Here is a 20865-nt window from a genome sequence, read left to right as displayed (position 1 = left end):
TGCTGTTCTTACAAGCCCCACTCTAACAGGTTTTGCACATTTTTCTGGTTCATTAACCAAAGCAGAGTTAGAAGGTCATACTCCATCAATGCTGCTGCTAGTGGTGGTCTGTCCACCAGCAATGGAAAACCATCCATCAAAACAACATGTCCCAAAGCACAGCATAATGCCAGCCCTGGCTGCTAGCGTCAGACAGACAGCCACGCTATTGAACATCACCCAGGGTCTAGTCTCCTTCCTTTTCCATTACTAGTCAAACTGGGGAAGCACCAAAATTAAGAACTAAGTGACCTGCTGATGTTCTAGGAGAGTGCTTTGGCCCTTGCCGTTGTCCTGTATCAGTCTAAATGACAGCCAAATTTAAATCAATACATCTATTGTCCATTTGCAGTGAGGTGTAGAGAATCTGACAGAATCAAAAGGTCAGGAAAAGAAAATGAGGGTAAGAGCTCTGTCAATCAGTCCTGCCGCAGAAAAGTGAAGGGAGATGGGGCAAGTGATAGGTCTGCTTCTTGAAGTGTGTTTGCTGCAGGTGGGGGATTCTGTGGCAGGCAGCAAGACACCAAGAAGCAGTAATTCAAGGGGTGAACAATATCACCTCAGAAGTATGTAGAAAAAGTCCTGCTTCTATTATTTTCAGACATTGTTACTCTCCCTAAACAGCCACTGGCGCCACCAGACCAAAAGAGTCAAAACTCTGATATGTTTAAAAAAAAAAAATCTTTCTCCACAAAAGATCAGAGCATTTGCCTCATCTGCGATACAAGCCCCAGTGAAAGGAATATTTGTTAGATATTGGTGCTTAGATACCCTGGTGAAATGGATGGATTAGATGTCCAGCCACTTCAACACTAAAATAACAGGCTCCTTCTGTTGACCTGCCCTGTTAGTAGGTGCTAGAGCCCTGCAGGGAGCTGGTGACAGATTGTGGCAGGTGTGACTCTGGAATACAAAGGGAAGTAAGGGTGCTTGTTTGGGCAGAAGGATCTCTGAGACAGAGAACTCTCCGCAGGAAAAACCAAGAGTAGTGAGAAAGCTTCGGCTATGTTAATTTTTTGTTTGTTTCTTATTTTAATTACCAATAAACCCAAACTCCAGGAAGGGGTTAAATTTGGACTAAATGTACTGGGCCAGGTTCTCAGCAGGTGTAAACAGGCATAGTTCCTTGACTTCAATGTAGCTACCTTGATTTACACTAGCTGAGGATCTGGCCCAGTATGTGTAGATTCTGTTCAGAGTAGATGGAGGAACACCACTGCAATCTCTTTTTTGTCCTCGTTTCCTCTGTTCCATACTTAGGAATCCTCATTTTTGTATGTCTTGTCATAAAGCAACCCCTACCATACCTCTGACCATCTGCTGTATAAGGTATGTGAACACACCGACCATTCTCTGAAAACCAGAAAAAATCCAGATCCAACTGCAGGAAGAAATCAGCTGAAACAGGATGCTCCAAGTCATTGGCACTCTGTATTCTGTATGCTTGAAAGGTTTCTGGGACAACACAAAGAATACACAATCCTGGTTAGCCAACATACGATGGTAAAAGCAGATGTGGTGCTCTCTTTCACACACTAGAATCTTGTTGCTAACTTAGTTCAACATCTTTTCCTCCTTTGAACAAGCCACTCAGGAATTCAGCAATGATACAGCACCAGAATGAACCTTCTGCTTCACCATATCTGCCCATCTTGGTGAACAAATTTTTAAAAGAAGATTTTTGAAAGTAAAAGCAAGACTATTGCAGTTGTATTGGTAGGAAACCTATCTTAAAAGCTGTCCTCGGATTTTACAGATGATTAGAGAAGGAAGAATGTCAGGTAGGAACTTTCATTGTTGCTCACATCATGATCAGAATAGATATAATATACATATATCTGTACAGTTCCATGGAAAGACGTTCTTATAAGTAAAGTATTAAGGGTTATTTCATCTTTCTCCCAAGCTTTAAAGTCCAGTACATCTCATGAAATACGATGCCCTCTGAGAACACCCCGAAGGGAGATAAAACATCATGTTTCAAGGATTAAGCCAGTCTCTAACTATTATGGATGAGGATGAGCCTTCACTTGAGTCAAATTATCGCACATCTATGAACTGTGGAGTTTCTTGCATCTGCCTTGGAAACATCTGAGGCTAAACAATGTCAGAGACAGCATACTGGAGCAGCTGGACCATGGCTCATTGATTCATGGATTCCAAGGCTAGTAGGGACCATTGTGATCATCTAGTCCAGGGTTTCTCAAACAGCGGTCCCACTTGCGTAGGGAAAGCCCCTGGTGGGCCGGGCCGGTTTGTTTACCTGCTCTGTCTGCAGATCTGGCCGATCGCGGCTCCGACTGGCTGCGGATCGCTGCTCCGGGCCAATGTGGGCTGCTGGAAGCGGCGGCCAGTAAGTCCCTCGGCCCGCACCGCTTCCAGCATCTCCCATTGGCCTGAAGCAGCAATCCGCAGCCAGTGGGAGCTGCGATCGGCCGAACCTGCGGACAGGGCAGGTAAACAAACCGGCCTGGCCCGCCAGGGGCTTTCCCTACACAAGTGGCAACTCCTGTTTGAGAAACCCTGATCTAGTCTGACCTCTTGTCTCACACAGGCAATGGAACTTCCCCAAAATAATTCCTAGAGCACACCCTTTAGAAAAACATCCAAACTTGATTTTAAAATTATCAGTGATGGAGAATCCACCACAACCCTTCATAAATGGTTCGAGTGGTTAATTACTCGCAGTTTAAAATGTATGCCTTATTTCCCATTTAAATTTGCCTAGCTTCAACTTCCAATCAATGGATACCTTCTCTGCTAGACTGAAGAGCCCATTATTAAATATTTGTTCCCCATGTAGATACTCATAGACTGTAATCAAATCACCCCTTAATCTTCTCTTTGTTAAATTAAATAGATTGAGCTCATTGACTCTGAGTCAATCTAGCACTTTCGATGTTTCTAGGTTCCTAAAAGAAAGCAACACCTTGGTCATTCCAAGACTAGAATCAGCAATGAAAACAGCTGCCAGGCCAGTTCCATTGACTTCAGTGCACTTACTCCTTATTCAGAGTACTGTGAGAGAAGAATCAGGTGTAGGGTTTGTCTATGCAGAATCTGAGGGCTATAGATTATATGAATGGTTTGGACTTTGCCTCAAGTGAATGGAAAAGGATTGTCCATATAAACTCATTTGTCATTCAGTGGAAGGATAGTTTTCAATGAAGGGGTTAAGAGAAGCACACGCACATGCACATGCACACGGAAGTGAGAGGATGGCTGAAACCACCTACAACAAAAAATACTTTTTTTGTCTGAGTTTCCCAGTATCCTGCATGTGCACAGAATGCATCTTCAGTATTACTGGTGTATTTTAACAGACAGATCTGTCTTATTGCAACTAGTATGAATTACCTCACCTGTATAAAGATGAATCTAGACTATTTCCTAAATTAGACATATCTTTCTAGTTTACACTATCTATCCATCCAAGGTATTTCTAGGGCACCCATTACTGTAGTATCAGTTACAGTGATCAAGATTTGCCTAGGTTTGTCCACAGTAGATTCTTCTATATCAACAGCTTTACTTCTTATTCCTTTTTTCTCCTTTTTCCTTTCCTCGCTCTGTTTCATTGCTGTTGTAATTCCTTGTCTTCAGCTGGGGAAGGGGGGCTGGGTGGAGTGGGAATGCTGTTGCAAAAAGATGAGTCTTCTAACATGCTCTGACAGTTAGACATCAGCCAGGGCTTAGACTTATCTCTTCTGATTTGTCATTCCACAGGTAGGAGCCTTAAACAAGATTGTGTTATCTCCAGCCTGGCAAGCTTCATTCTGGAGCTCTAGGTGCATAGCTGTCTCTGTGAGTCATGAATAGGAAGGCACTTTCTGATGTACCTCAGACCCAAACCATTAAAGGGTTTAAAGAGTGAGCCCAGTGCCTTGAATTGGCACCAGATGCAAATTGGAAGCCAGCAAAGGGTACAGAGCATTGGTGTGATGCATATTTAGTTGCATTTAGCCACTCTAGCTTAAATACATTTTCAGCCTGTCAAAGGATGAGACTAACCAGAGAGGGCAGGATAAAGATAGGTGCGCTAGTCAGTCTGCCAAGCACTGCATGTGTTCCTAATTTAGAGTGTGTAGGGAGGGGACACAGTGGAAAGTGAAAGAGAAAAAGTCTAGAGCACATTGAAATGGATACTAATTTCAAAATATCCAGTCCTCAGACCACGCATCTTTTACATAGTGTGTCCTGAATTTCTTTAAAATTCTTCTTTTAGAAAATTTCCACAGAGGTTTTTCTGCTTGCCTCTTTATGCTTAAGCAGACCTGACAGCAATACCATCATACCTGCTCTTCACACCTCTCTCTCTCTCTCTCTCTCTCTATATATATATATATATGCATAATCTGCCTACTCCCTGGTCACCTCCAGTTTCATTTCTGCTGCTACTTTTGCTGCTAAACACCCTCTTACAGAGCCTGGAGAACCCCACCTCCAAAACAGTGAAATTCAAAATGCTGTCAAATGCACAAGACAAACCAACTGAAAAAAAAGAGTGAAATAAAAATATTTTTCTAATTTCTTTCTGTTCCAGTATTGTAGCGGTTATACTGTGACTGCAAGGTGCAACATTTTCAGAAGGAAACATGATTGTCAAGTTGATGATAGTGTCCGTTTAAGAAGACTTTGTCTAGTTTCTGCTTCTCACTCTTTTTCATGTATTTCTTAGTGGTTCCTTTTCTCCTTCATGCTATGTAAGTAGTGTTCAGCATTGATGAGATAAAATTCTATTCTACCTCAACTAGGCATTTTCGGGTAATGACTTGGACACTGTGAATCAATCTGCTCTACCTTGATCTACTCTATCTACTAAACTGCAATGAGATTCATCCAGGATATCTAAATACCCAGGAATATCTGGAATAAAAATATTTGAGGCCTTAGCCAAATTAAAATTTGAGGGAAGGGTGTTGTTTGTTCTTAGTAAGAGCTAAATTCAAACAATCAACATCAAATCTTCTCTCACAACAGACAGTTGAGGGACACTCAACTAAGGACAGAAATCGGACATCACCATATCAACTCTCACTGGCTGGTCAGTGATCTTGAGGGCAGAGCACTGTTAACTAGTAACTCTTGAAATCTGATCAACATTTTTGTAGTTGTCTCATACACCATAGATGTGCACTTCAATACTCAGCCACCTTTAACTCTTCTATAAATGACTTTCCCCAGGAAAAGTGATAGTGAGTATAGCTTTGTAAAATGCTTGAACAAGATGGCCTCAAACCTGTACCAGGTCAGTGTAAAATAAACTAATCAAATGAGCAACAAATGTGAAATCAATCTTGTGCAAAAAATCGTTTTATACATTAATATAGATACACACACAGTTTGGCAAAGATTTTCAAAAAGTGACTAGTGATTTTGACAGTCTCCATTTTTGAGGGCTATTTCAGAAAGTGCTCAGCAACCACTCTGTGAAAATCAGGTCTCTGTAAGGTGATTCAAATTAGGCATCCAAAAAATGAAGCCACTTTGGAAAATTTTGTGATTTATCACCAAATCTAGTGCAAGTTATTTAAAAGCCAACGAGGCAATCCCACAACACTGAGTTCAATGGAGAGGCTCCAACAGCAGATCTATGTAGTACTGGACAGGCCTGCCTTGCGGGCTGATCCAAAATCAAACATTTTATGGGGGGTGCAAATTATTTGAATGCACACCGCATCCTGCCTTTCCTTCAAAACTCTCTATATTTTGCAGAAAGCTTTATCTCATCCATTTTCAAATATCTATTTTGTGAACAGGAAATTATATCTAAAAACATTGCTCTGCTAACAAAATTGAGATCAAAATTAAGCAAAATTCTACATAAAGCCAATTTTACAGCTAGCTCCCTGGAAAGTCATAATATCCGTCTTCTTGTTCCTTAGTATATTTCATTCACTCTATGTTATGCTCCATGGGGTATTTCTCTATATGAAAACTGTGAGGGTTTGGCTCCAAAATATCCCAACATAAAGCTGAGTTTATGGAGCCTCACTCAGAGGTCACCTGCACCCTTTTTATTGGCACTGACTTAAAAGAACTTTAATAGGCCTGGTAGACTTGAGGGATTCTTCGGTTGCTGGCACTTCCCCGCTACACTGCTTCAACCTCCCTTGCAGCAAACAGACAGATGGAACCACAACCTGTGGATTTTATAACACCAGGTTATCTGGATGCATTTCCCGCTTCTTCTCCTGCAAGTCCCAGTGAAAAAAATTTTATCTTTGAAAGAGAAAAGGTGATGCTGCAAGGATACACAAGGCTTAAAGTGGTTTGGGTTACCTATGGTGGCCCCAGTCAAAAATAACACAGACATCTGAAGATGGCGTGAGTGGGGCTGGCTGCTGGTAAGGGGAGATGGCCAACATGGCTGAATCTGACATTGCCAGCAAGCAGGAAGCACAACACCAAACACCCCCATCCCAGGGGATTAGCCTAAAAGTGACCATCTCGCCTCAGGACTTGATGCTGCTGCTGCTGCAATTGCACATGTGGGGCCCTGGAGATGGGGCTAAAGTGCATTTTTCTTACATTCTAATCGGTGCATGAGCTGTGTAAGTTTATAACAAGCTGAGCACAAAGGGCTCTGGATTCTGTAGTCGCTGCTCTAATTCAAATAATAATAAATAAATGTCAAAAACTGTCCAACTGGAAATAAATCTCCTGGTTTCAGTTTATACCTGATCCTTGAACAAGGGGTTTGGTACTATCACCAGTTGGGGTGCACCAGGGACCTAATCTGGGTTATCCTAGGCCTCTCGTGTGGTTGTTGTATTCATGTAGTGCCCCCTGACTCACTAAGTCAGACAATTTTACCTTGCTCTTTCACTTTGGATCTACTCACTAGTATTAATTAATACTTTATTAAGGGGGCTTGAAACTTTTTATTCATGAGGCATGAAACTTCCCCCAGCCCTTCCTGACATGGCAGACCTGGTTTTGCTTGGGGAGCAGATCCTCAATCACTTTGGGTAAGATACAGTGCCCTCACTGATTTCAGGTAGCACCTTCTTCTGCAGGTTGTTGAGTAGTACTTACTCATGTGAATAATCCATTAACTACTCATGTATTTTTCCTTGTGAGTAAGGGTTGCAAAATCTGGTCCTTAACTATTAGTCCATTCTATTAATGCTACATTTTTTTACAATTGTTCACTAAGAAATAATAAATCAACATTATTATAATATATTATAGTAACCCAGTACAAGAAGGTTATCGGTAATATAAAGCAGTGCTTGTACGGCTAGAACTATATATCCTCTTCTCCATTGTGTATGCCTAGTCTGACATCCCATGCTGGTCCTTATATCCAAAAATACATCAATAGCTCGAAAAACACAACTTCAATCTTCTTTCAAGTAATTTATTTCCTTTTGTCCGTTAACACCTGGCTACAAAGAGAATGGGGAAAGATTAAAACACACAAAAGTGATTGCATAATTCCTCAAAAAGGTGCAATTAAGAGAACTGTGGTTAAAAAGTGACCACATCAAGGTGAAACTGCAAAGAGACTTCAAGTGGGAAAAGTTAATCATTTAAAAATACAATTAAAATTTAAAATGATTTTTTAAAAATAAAAGCACTACAAGTGCCCAAAGCCAGACATATTATAGATACATTTTGGGTGATTCTTTTCTATGGGTTAATCCTCATCTCTGATTCTCATCCCAGCTTCTCTTTATTCTGCTGAATTAAACTGTAAATCATGAAATGCTAGGAAGTACTGTGAACATTCAGCAGCACAGGAGGTGTTTACTGGATGTGCCAGGTACCTTCAGCACCAGCTAACTGGTTTATTTAGATGATTGCAGAGCTTGTGAAAGCAAGAGACTGATAGCATTGATTAAAATCAGCCAGGCATAATGGGAGCTGGCATTGTGCAAGATTCCCTACAACACTCTGCCAGTGTACCTCAATGTTGATCTCCAGCACCCTGTTATTCCCAGTCCTGAGCCGCTACTGAGCAGAGACAGCCAATACTGTCAAACAGGGGGGCAGTTAAGTGATGAGGTAAACCAAAAAACAAAAATGTTTGTATATGTTTTACATGGCCCCCTCTTCAGGGATGTTCATATTTCATTGATGAGGGTTTGTGCACGTTATACTAAAATAGCTCTCAAATGAGGCCAGATTACAGGGCCAAATTCTGCTCTCACTTACATTGATGTAAACCCAGGTATTTCTCAGAATTTAGGTCTCACTATAGAATAAAAAGATGCTAATAAAAAATATTTCTAAAGAACAAAGGAAGTGGATTACTACTGCTGTAGGGCCTGATCCAAAGCCCATTGAAGTCAATAGAAATTTCTATTTCTATGATTTCAATGAATTTGAGATCAGGCCCATAACATGCATTAAGACAATTCTTCTTCCAAGATACAAAATCTTTTACCACTGACTTTGCCAGGCTAGTATTCAGACATGAGCAAAGTAGCTTCTTTGAAGGGTAAAATTCACAGTTCCCTGCATATAGGCTTTGTGCAAGAAAGAGAAACCTACCTCTATCCAGGTACTCATATGGCCCCCATTATTGTAGCATCTGAGTGCCTCACAATTTTTTGAATGTTTATCCTGCACAACACTCCCATGAGCTGGGTGATCTTGGGCAAGTCACTTCCCCTCCCTGGGCCTCAGTTTCCCCTTCTATAAAAAGGAGATTATGGCACTGACCTCCTTTGTAAAGTGCTATGAGATCTACAGGTGAAAAGGGTTATATAAGAGTGAGATATTATTATCATCATCATCCCCATTTTACAGATGGGGAACTCAGGCAGAGAGAGACTAAGTGACTTACCCAAGGTCAGACAGGAAGTCTTTGACAGGGCAGGGAATTGGACGCCAGTCCAGGCTCATGCACTAACCACTGGACTACCCTTCCTTTCCTACGTCATTAAGCATACCCGCCCAAAATGCAAACAGGTTGATAGGCTGCAGTGAAGGTCTCTGAAGCTGCCATTCCAACTACAACTGCTTTCCATCCTCTACATTAGTTCTCCCTACCTATGGATGCGTGTGAGTATAGATTCAGCATTTCCTCTCCTAGCCTGCACTAATGCCTCCCCAAGAGGCACTGGAGGGATAACAACAAATATAGCTTAATGGAAGGTGCAGGAGTTAGATGGCTGTTGTCCATTTTCTGATATGTGATAACTAGAAACACTGCACCATGGCAAATATATCTTCTGAGCATGGTAATGCAGTCATACATGGTATTTAGTGATTCCTGAACTGTGCCTTCTCTGAAGCACAGTTTTTCTTTATGAGCAATAATCAGTGCTCAGATGGCACTAGAAAGCCCAAATGCCTAATTCCAGATCAACTTTACCTAAATCCAATTACATTTTACACTAGGTCAGATTCTTCTCACAGTGACAGTGGTGTCAATCTGTAGTCACTCATTGATTTAAATTGAGGCACTCCAGATTTACAATACCCATTGACCTGAATGCAGTTGACTTCAATAAGAGTTGGATCAAGCTCTAAATCAGAACAGCTCTGATCTTACAAATCTTTATTCTCATTAAGAATCCCACTGAAGCTAAGGAAGGACTCAAACTTGTATGGTTCTGACAGAATTCAGCCCCACATATTTGGAGAATCCAATAAAGGAACAAAAAGACTCGTACTTCTGTTGTGCCTCTACCAGTATTTCCTTCCACCTCTGATTCCTTCACTCCCTCCGTACCCTGCATCTCCCATTGAAATCAGTGAAGATCTCAGTGAGATGAATGGCAGGACTGGGCCTTATTTACATTCATGCTGGAACCATATTAGCAAGAAGTATAGCTTTGGCAGCTAGGGTGCTAACACTGTTTCCCTAAACACTTTAGATTTGGATGAACCATTTTATAAACCAGATTACAAAATCATAATATAAACCATTGGAGACCTAGTACCATTTATTCCATCCCTTCTTTTACTGATTTATGTTATTTTGAAACATCCTACAAATCATCTAATATTCACTTCTTCCACAATTGCCAGATGTTTATATTCCATGATCAATTTGCTGTATGGCATGCACTGTATTACCTATATATTGTATTACATCTTACTGCCTATGTGGCTTTTGGGGGGGCTGGGATCATGTCCTCTTGTGGGTATGTACAGTGCATAACACAAAGGGGCCTCGTATTTGACAGGGGCCTTTACATGCTACCACAATATAAACAACAACAATAGTGTACATGTTATATAGTAAAACTGTCTGTAGCCAAGCATTTTCCCACAGCACACAATAAACATACATGATAAATTGCATTATGTAGAATATATTTATGGCTAATTTTTAAATTTAAACCATCTGGAAGTTTTTGTTAGATTGTTTGATGTGAAATGCTCAGCACAGTGGATATCTAATGATATCTAAAAGACAAAATAGTATGATATTACAACATTCCCCAAGCTTTCCTATTTTTGTAACCCTCTTGACAATTAAACTGGCAGAACTAATATTTTTTGAAATTGTATACATAATCGGTGGTACAGTTGCCAAAAACAACCTATTCGCAGAAGTCTTGCTTTTCTGGTTTCTAATGTATTACAATCAAAAAGTGGAGTTGTGCTCTAGAAAGACTTTGCCTTAGAATACAGAGGTTTATCATGGAGCTATAGTTCAGGCTGGGTTGTAGTAATAATGAGTTTCCATTAGGCTAAAACTTTAGCAAATAATTCAAACACTAGAGCTATCCCATCTAAAATAATTCAAGCACTAAATTTGTTCTCCTCTGTAAAGAAAACAAACACGTTTTAGTGGATACAGGCTCCATTATGCACTTTAATTATGCACTTTTCTAGCAACGAATAAAGGTTTTTTTTTTAAATAGAGGGCTCGATCATGTAATCCTCACCCCAGCAAAACTGCTGGGCCCTAACTTTGCATATGGTGTCCAAATGAGATTTTCAAGACCTTCCAAAATCATTACAAGGCTTGCAAAGTCAGCTACTCCAATCAACAAGTCAGGTTTTTCATTGTATTGTATATCTGTGATCTGAATTGGGCCCTTAGTACTTAATGGACTAGGTGTTTTCAAAACACAGAACATACCTTTAGCTACTTTCTTGCTGCCTGTAGTTTCTGGGGTTTGGAGGCCATGTGGTACATTTCAGCCTTAACTTTGAATTTCCTTTATTTGGTAGATCAAACTTTGACATTCCCTTAAGGAACTGTTTTTATGTAACTGTGTATATCCTCGCTTGATAGATAATATTGCAGTGAAACAGACCAGAGTATTAAATCCCTACAAGAAAATAACTGTATTGCACTCGCCAGTCCTTATTAGTCTGCATTAATTATATTCAATACTTGGCATTAAATACAATATTCACTGCAGGCTAAATTTTCTCCCGCCACATGTATGTGACTCCCATTTACTTGAATGAGAGCTGTGCATGTATATCTGAGAGAAGGGGTGGACTCTATACCTATGTCCTGGAAACATGTCAAAGAGGTTTCTAAGAACTGACATACTAACAAAGGGAAGGGGTATAATGTCCATGAACAGTCAGGCAGGTTTATCTCAATCCATCAGGTGTTTTAATTTTGATAATAGAGATGGCAATATAAACAGGCAAACAGCCATGTGTCTGTATTTGGGCAATAGCATTCTTTGTTCACACTGCTTCGTCCCCTACACTGATCCTCCTTTCTCATCCTCAGTGCTCCTTACGTATTTGCACCTGCCTCCTGATTAACACCTCACTAATGCACACACCTTCCATGGTGCCGACACATTAACCCATGCACTCTGGTGTGGCTTTTTAAAAAATAATAATTGTAGTGGTAATCAAATGAAAGTAAATAAGATTCTGGGGAAAATATTGCAATGCCACTACAAAACATTTTTATCATAATGGTATTAATCATAATTGTATCATTTTACCTTGTGCCTCCTGCAACTCCTCCTTCATTCATCATCTGTTTATAGTATCCACCTGTTGTCCCCTGCCATAAACACAGACTGTAAGCTATTTGGGGAAGGGACCATCTTTTCATTATAGGTATGCATGGTGCCTAGCACAATGGGGCCCCTAGGGGCTACTGGGATACAAACAACAGCAATGATGCAAAAGAGCCAAATAAATAACAATGGGGATGGAAAAGAGTAGTGACCCTTGAACCCACTTTTTCTTAATGAATACTATTACTTTTGTTAAATAGAAAAGTGAAAGTCACTGTATTCTTAGCTTAGTTTTTAAAAATGCACTTATCATCCCAACCTTAGGCCTTGCCTACATGCAAAGTTGCACCCATTTAACTAAAGATGTCATGTAAAATTGATTTTGTTAAACTGGGTGAAAAGGGTGCAGTGAGCACCCTTAAATTGATGTAAACCTGGTTTATCTTGATTAGTTTAGGTCAGTCAAGAAGAGATTTAAAATAAATGGAAATAATCTGAAATAAGAGAGTCTACCCAGGATTTTGCATGAGTTTAAGTATGTTTAAAAACTGATTTAAGTTAAAGTGTGTGGTGTAGACATACTTAGCAGCTGAGTTTTTATAAACCTCCATCTGCTTCCCCCATTCCCTCTCTTCATCTACCCTCTATTGTGACTGCAGGGGATTTTAATGATCAATGATACTTTTTTTAGTTTTTTCTCTTGCATAAGGTACCTGTCATAGTAGAGAGTAAATTCCACTTCACTGCTCAACAACTTTGATGGCTTTGTTGGAGAACTACACTCCTGAAGAGGGCCAAAGAACATTTTCTCAGTTAGGACATGTCTGCTTACAAACTGAGGTCAGGAAATATTTTAAATAGGTTCCTTCTCTCCCTCCACCTCCCCCCCCAAACGATCTAGATTAGTGTGTTCAAACACATACACACCTCATATCTAACCTATGCATGTAGATATCATATACATATAGTAATTATGTATAGGTGCACACACCTCTATATCTACTTTCCCTATATTGTTGACACACCGTCTTTGCATTTACACAGTCTATACATGTAGACAGACAGTGATTATGTATATGTGCACACAAACATCTATAGCTATTCTGTAGCTACATGCCTAGGTACATTTACAGCCATCATATGTACACACTCAACCATGTCTATCTGCTATGTATCCATATATGTTTACATATAGATACAGATTATATCTAGATACATGCATAAATATATAGCCATCATATCACACACGCATATAAACAGAGACACATATACACACGAGTTTAAATAAATAGGTGAATATGAACACTAATAGCCATTTATGGCAACAACCATGAAAGCTGTCCCTGGAGCCTGCATGTGGTACAGCAGCCAAAATGATTGAGTATCTACAGGGCATTGCTAAAGCAATGGCACACACATGGGCCTCCTTTTAGAAATGATTAATATTTAACTGGCTTTCTGAACCTAGCTTTGTTTTTAGTTATGATTAGATATCGCGGCACACAGAGCAGTCCGAAAAGGTGTGTGTGTTACTTCTGGGCTGCCCAGCCCCACCCCGCACCCGCTTCCACTTCGCACTAGCCAGAGAGAAAGAAAGGGAGATCCATGGCTGTAAAAAAAATGCGTTCCCCTGTGTTTGTGTTTGTTTAGAAAGAAAAGGAAAATCAGCCTGCGAGGCCGATGTAATAAGATGCTGCAGCTTTTATGAAAGGGGTGAAATAATTTTAAACACAGACACACAATGAGTTTATTTATTTAGAAACTTGTTAAATAGAGTCTGGGAATTCAAATATTCAATGTTGACATTGTACAGAGCTGGCCGGGAGCCAGATTCGACTCTCTAGAGAGATCCAATGGACAAGGAATCCAGGACTTTCGCCCCTCCCACTTGAACTAAATAGGTAAAAGTCATTAGTTATACCCACAAGCAATATCTGAAGCGGAGTCAAATAATGTTGCCTTAGCCAGGGAACTTCAAAGGCGTATAAGTGTGTTTAGCTTTTTAGTGCTGGAACTGCAGCAATATGTCACACTTTTGAAAGAGTTTTGTAAACAGTTCCTTCCCCTTTGCAGAAACATTTCTTACGTTTCTTGTACCCCTTGTAAACAGCCTTAATTAACGGGGGTTACATTTTTCATGTACAATGTAATAGATCTGTATTAATAAATGCTCACTGCTTTCCGATTGCCCTTTCTCTTTGTGTTTGGGTCCTTTTTTTTTTTCTCGAAACCCTTGTAGACTACATACATTTCACTGGTGGAAGCAGCCAGCAGGCAGACGAGGTGGAGAAGGGGTGGGGGTTGCCGTGAAAGATGATCTAATTTTAGAAACAGCATCTAGGGGGGGGAGCAGAAAATTGTTTTCAAATTCAATGAAGTCTATCGACCCCTGTGAGTCTCTGGATGCCCTGGAAAAAAAAATCACACACGTTTTCCATCCTGAAAAGGGTTAATCAAGTGCCTTGTGAAAATGTGCTTGGCATATAATGCGATTGTCTCGCCCCCTATTCCCTACCCCCCTTGCTGTGAAAGAGCCATCCGGGAACAAACTACATACTATTTGTATATTACATTATATACCTAGTGATATGCACACACATGAATCCCAAATCAGTGTCACGTGAAAGACAGATGGTAACCTCTGCACCTCCAAAGTTCCGGGCAGTGAAAGTGGTTTCCCCACTAGACGCGCCCTGCCAATGCTTTGCCACATTGTAAACTGCAGTGTGAACATTCCAGGGGATCCACGCAGATTCCGTGCCTATGTCCTGCTATACCCAGCTCTCTCCAGATTCATTGCAGCTCACCCCAACCCCAGATCCCTTCAGATTCAGCGTCTACACATCATCCATGTCTAAACGCCCAGAATCCGGACTCAGCGGCCCTGTTTAGCGGCATCTAATCTCCCAGACCTTCCTGGAGAGAGGTTGTTTTGACAAGACGTTTAGATATAGGAATGAGGGTGATGGTGGTTGTATTCCGTCCTCCCGATTTGGGGGATTGGCTTGGTTAGCTTTGCAGCGGGGGCGGAATTATTGGGGAGATTATTCGTCTAGAAGTGGGGAGGAACACATTCAAGTCCTCGTGTGCCTTAGCTCGAGATGGGAGTCTTTTAGTTTCTGTGCACCAGACATTTGAAGAGGGTGGGGGAGTGACCAGAGGCATGCTAGAGACAATAGCGCTGCTCGTAGTACGTGTCCAGGTCCTCCCTTTGCCCGGGCCTCCTTTCCTAAAAAGCAGGACTGAGAGTTGAAGAACCCCTCTCTCCTTCTCTGGAAGGCCACAGCAAATCTCTCGGCTAAACGGGACACTTGTCAACTACTCCACATGAATCGCAACTTATGGGGCTGGGGGGGAGGAGGGGAGACGACTAGGAAACCCGTTTGTTTCCAAGCCATACAAAATGTGTTATGGTTGGTGTGGATGAGTGGATGGGTGTGTAGTGCATAAGCTAAAGAGATCATGTATCATCTGTGAAATATACATATCCAGAAATCCATTGAGCTATGAATTGGCAGAATGCATAGCGATATAGATGTGGAGGGATTTTTTTTACCGTCAAAATAAATGAAGAGAGTACCTCCCTCCATCTTTTCCTTAATGAACCGTCTCTTTCCTCTACCCGACTATTTCAAAATTGAGCGACGCGTTATTAACCTTCCTCTAAACTTAGAGGGTTTCTTTGACGAAGTATACAGAAATGTTTTAGGAGACTATTTACACAAAGTGCCAAGTGCAATAAAGAAGTACTAAGCCAGAGGTAATGGCAAATAAACAGCCTTGCTAAAGAGGGCTGAAAGCCTGGACACTGGCAAACATTTCCCTTTTCAAAAACAAATTCCCGGACAGAGTCTTAAACAGGCAAATAAACGTGCCAGGCTTTTAAGTAGTAGAAAGGCGAGTTACAGGCGCAGGAAAACCTGCTGGAACTCGGGAAAGTGTTATTTTACTATCTCAGATGGTTAGATAGCTCTGGACCTGCACTAAATTGCCTGTTTTAAAAAAAAACGGTGACAAAGTGTAAAAGTAACAAGTGCCCCCTTATGCACGTGCGTTCTCCTAATCTGATCACCTTCTGTCTCTTTATGAGGCTACTGGGTGGCTAATGGCTACCACTGGTTTAGACTGTACTACTTGTTCGGTGCACGGGGTTGAGTTCTGTGAAGTGTCACTGTTCAGGACTGATTTTCAGACAGGGCTACAGTCGGACTAAAAAAAAAAAAGCCACAGTGGGACACCGCTTATATCACCAATGATGGTCACTATAAATTACTGTCGCCGTGCAGGTGCAATCCTATAACTCTAAAAAGGTGCAGCGGTGCAGATACTGTCATTGTTCGAGATCTTTGCAATTTACACCCTTCTTTTTGCATATTATATTCAGACTTCATTTCGAAAATGCCTTCAAAAAGAAAAAAAATGTCTTGCCTCTTTTCCTTTCCTTTATTTTTACAGCTGGAGGTTTAAAATATTCACTAACTATTCATAACGTGGCTGCTTTTGTTTCTTCTAAGATGTTTCAGGTTAGCAAAAATCCCTAAATTGCTATTTCAATATATAGAGGGAAAATATACGCATCTAATTTCCCTTGGTTAATTATGGGCAGAACTTTCCCAACTACTGGTGTTAATCACAATTTGGGGGAGGGGGTTATCTCTAGTTTATTTCACACAGAGAGAGGCAAAAGTGGAATAATAAGAGAATTCCAATTGTATCCCGAGTGGGGTGTTTTTCCAAGTAAGTTACAGCCACAAAATGTTTCTTATTTTTTCACAGCTCCGCAATTAAATAGTGAAGAGAAGGGGTCACAGGATGAAACCAAAAGCTGAAAACTTTTCCTGTTGAATGATTAAATTACAGGGGTCACCAATAATTTCCCCCCACCGACACAGGCGCGCATACACCACGCCATGAAACTCACACGCTCTTCGAAGGAGAAATGAAAGGGGGTTCAAAATACAAAAATCTCAACTTTTTAATACGATTTCCTTTATGAGCGTATTGTAACCGAAGGATTATATAATGCAACGCATCTGTCTAGGGAAAGCTGCTGCCGCTGCTGTGACTGCCAAGACATGCAACCCAAAGAAGAAAGTTTGAAAGTGGTCAAATCTAAGCACTGCAAAGCAGCAGCAGCCCAGAAACGTTAGGGGACATTTCTGATACCTATGTGCTAGCGAATGTAACACAAGACTTTCACAATTAGCCTAAAAGCAGAGATGATGACCTGGAAGTTTATTTGTTTTCAAATTGTGCTGATGGATCCAGTTTAAAATCAGCTAATCAACTATAGGTTGTTGTTAGGTTTCACAGAAAAGTAGATAAAGATCCAAAGATCTTTTGCTTTCCCTTTTCTCCACTCACATATTTTTTCACTAGTAGACAAAAACCGATTATTAGTTATTTATTATGGTATGCAACGTTTCATCTACCATTTTCCGGCACATTTTCAGATGGAAATGAAAGTTGCCATTGAGATACATATCAAATGAAACTTGCATAGAGTCTATCCCTACTCTCACACATAAATAAAAGACATCCGTTGTATTTAAAATAAGACACGAAGGCAGGCTACTTTTTTTTGCAACTGTTGCAATTAAAAGATCATTATCACTGTCAAAAAGGAGAAGATGGAGTGCCTGTAAATATAAGTAGAGCAGTATTTATGTCGATTGCTGACACAAGCTAACACAATATAGACCTAGTGCAGCCGAACTGAATAAGCTGCTAGAAAAGCGCCTGAAATTACAACATTTAAGATCAACTTCATCGTGTGACTCTAGTGGGCTGAGAGCTGAGCTAGCGTTTGAACTGCGCTGATGGCCCAATCACTTCTGCCCTCTCCCCAGCTCGACACATATACTCCGTTTACGAGGAGTCACGGCAAAACACCACCACTCTGGGCTAGTGCTGAGACTGACTGTATTATTCGTCTGAAGCAGGCGCCAGGATTTTTTTGTTTGGTTGGTTTTTAACTCGACCAGAGCACTCGATCCCAAGGAGACATTGGGGAAAGTTGCAGGAAGCCACTGAAGAACGAAAGCGTTTGGCCTCGTTTTGCAGCTAGGACTCACCAAAGCCCTGCTTCCTTGCACCTTCAGACAGCACTGGCACGAGACCGTTTGAGCCTTTGCCCCACGCAGGATGAGTTTAATTTACACTAAAATCAAATGCATCAAAATCTGCTCAACAAGCCTGGTCCACTGTCACTCGGGACGCGCTGCGTGTGACAGCGTCTGCAATGCTGCACACAGGAAATAAACTGGACAATTTCCTCCACAACTATTTCTTTCTGTTTCCTGAGTGTATAGGAATGGGGCGGGAGGGTCCCCATGAATTCAGAGTTTCGGGGGGCGGTCTCCATTAATGCAGAGTTCCCAGCTGATCCATTAAGCTAAGATTTTACTTCAGCGCCTTCTCATTACCACCATGCAAGAGGGGAGGGAGCCTCAGAGCTGCCTCCCTGGGCGCACAGATTGCAACCACACACTTCACTGTCGAGAAAACAGGGAGTCAGAGCTCCAGGCTGGAAGGTCCCTGACCAGCCCCCCTTCGGAGAGCTCTGCTAGCTACCTGTGCAAAGCACTAGCCCTCCTGGGAGAGCTAGAGGGAGGGGGGCGAGCTCCCGCTCCCCCTTGTCTCCCCCCCTCCCACCCCCACCTGCCTGGACTCTCCTGCTTTGCTCGGTGGAAGCTCGGAGCGAGACCTGCCGCCTGACTCCCTCCCCTCCTGCGCTTGCAGAGAGCCGACAGCGCCCACTATGGTCTCAGCTACTCCTCGCAGCCCCGGCGGCGGCAGCCACCGCTCAACTTCCAGCGCTCGCCACTGAACTTTTCCTCAACTCCTTCTCCGCCTCCCAGCGCCTCCGCAGCCAGCCCGTGCGGCCGGGCAGCGCCTCATCAGCGACCCCGCAGCCTCCCCCTCCTCCGAGAGGAGCACCCCCCCCCCCGCAGCCCAGCGATCTGCCTGCTGGGGGGCCTGCCTGAAATCCCCCCCCCCCGCCTCCGATCTACCTCCCCCCCCACCGCACCCCCAGCCTGACCCCGCGTCGGCTCTCCCGGCTGCTGCGCTGCGCTCGGGGATGCGCTCCCCGGCTGGACTCCGGCGCAGGGGTGCTGCAGGTTGCGTTGCGCCCCAGATCCCGGCCCATCAGACATTCCATGCAACATGGCAGAGAGCGGGGGAAAAGCCAATGGAAAGGGATATTGCACCTACTTGTGGCCAGTTTCCTTGCCCTCCCTTTGGATCTCATGCTGCCAGTCCCGCGCCGCTGCTGTGGTGGGGTGCGGGGGGGGGTTTCCTCTCGGATCTTTTTCTCCTTTTTCTCCCCCCTCTCTCTCTCTCTCTCACTCTCTCTCACACTCTCTCTTTCTCTCAATCCAGGCTCGCTATCTCTCCAGCATTGTCAGTTTGGACACCTTCGCACATGCGCACGGGCGGCTCCCCCCCACCACCACCACCACTCTTCAACATCTCAGCGCCGCCAAAAAAAGTTTGGAGCGATCTATCACTTCGATTTCAGGATCTTGTCAGCTGGCAATCGGTGGAGGGGAGGAGGCCGCCCGAGGAAGGGAGCGAGGACACCTCTTCCTCTCCAATAAAAACAACCTGGCCAGAGCCAACCAGTCGCAAACAGCCAGATGCCCGAATTCTTCTTCTTCTTTATTCCCCCATCAACTCCACCCAACTCCCAACAATTATTATTATTATTAATTAATAAACCAGCATCAGGGCTAACAAACTCTAGAGCTTTTCCTGTCCCAATTTGCAGGAGAAGGAATGGATTCTGAGCCACTTTTCATTGACTCGAGAGGCGGGGGTGAGGCAGATTATTTATAACAGAAAAAAAATCTCTCTCCTCCTGCTGTTTCAGAGTTTTAGAATAGAACAAATGAAACTTTCTTTCCAGCTTTTTGTGTAATATTAATGATACTCTGTCATCTTTGCAACATGTCAATACTTTATTCCGACCCACTCGCAATTATCATAGATCTGTGGATATAAACAGATACAGGGATATAATTCAATTACACATTTTATGTATGCACATTTTATGTATACATTATATATTCTTCCAAACACACACACTCCCTTTCCCACCTTCAGCTTGTGTTTAGTTTTCCCCAGCTGGATAAAAAGAAAAGCACTTTAAAGAAATGATAATCCGTATTGTTTTAATCTGTTTTAATTACAGGGTTTGCCAATCAACAAGGGGACCCGCTGAAACTGGGAATTCCTTTAGGGGATGGCTCTGTTCAAGGTATGAATCAGTCCAAACTACATATAGATTTTTCTCTGGTACAACCTCCTTGCATTAAACAGTTTTGTTCAATACCTTCTCTGCGCTATTTATGTTCCCATTAATATCTGTTGCAAATCCTGCCAGACACCATAAAAGAAAATTACAATCTTTCAGACTCGGTGCTGCGCCAGTACATACATGCTGCTCAAGTTTTGGTTTTAATAAAATCTTAAGCATCACTCGCTCTTTTTAAACAAAAATCCTGCTCGTGTTCACTGTCAGAATCATGGCCATTCTAAGGCGAAACAGCAGAAAACAGCCACCTCTGCCATAAGGTTACAATAGCCATCAGAACATAAACACTGCGGAGCACAGTGAGCCTAATGAAGATGTGTTTGTTTTAGACGCAACCACTGAATTTTGTTTAGATTATGGCAGCATATTTCCGAACGCTATGAGCCTTTGTCCATCCCACGTAAACGTGTTCCCCAAAGACCTACTTGATACATGCACACACACGAAACAAATTTAAATTACTGAATAGCAAAGGGAATTTGGAATTTCTCATATGTTTCCCTCCCGCCTCTCCAAATGAGGCACAAGTATTTGAAAACCCACCGGAGAGCGAACTTCTTGATCCTCACAATTATTTTTAATATGTGAATAATAAAAAAAATGCAGCTG

The 20865-nt window shown here is 42.1% G+C and overlaps 1 protein-coding gene across 9 annotated transcripts in view; it reads right to left on the bottom strand.

Annotated features, from left to right (window-relative positions):
• MECOM (MDS1 and EVI1 complex locus) overlaps window positions 1-19415 on the bottom strand; it is a 465287-nt gene extending 445872 nt beyond the window's left edge. For 7 of the 9 annotated variants that reach the window (XM_005299229.4, XM_024102542.3, XM_065557809.1 and 4 more), the window contains exon 1: window positions 19155-19415. In XM_005299229.4, coding sequence (XP_005299286.3) covers window positions 19155-19191 — 37 coding nt within the window. In that variant the 5' untranslated portion in view covers window positions 19192-19415. Of the gene's footprint in view, window positions 1-11921; window positions 11984-12652; window positions 12724-19154 lie in introns of all 9 variants that reach the window. The other 2 variants (XM_065557804.1, XM_065557810.1) reach the window with 2 other exon arrangements.
• Window positions 19416-20865: the final 1450 nt, after the last annotated feature.

Source organism: Chrysemys picta, chromosome 9 (genome assembly GCF_011386835.1).
Source record: "Chrysemys picta bellii isolate R12L10 chromosome 9, ASM1138683v2, whole genome shotgun sequence".
NCBI lineage: Eukaryota > Metazoa > Chordata > Testudines > Emydidae > Chrysemys > Chrysemys picta.
This window is presented reverse-complemented; position numbering and strand designations above follow the sequence as displayed.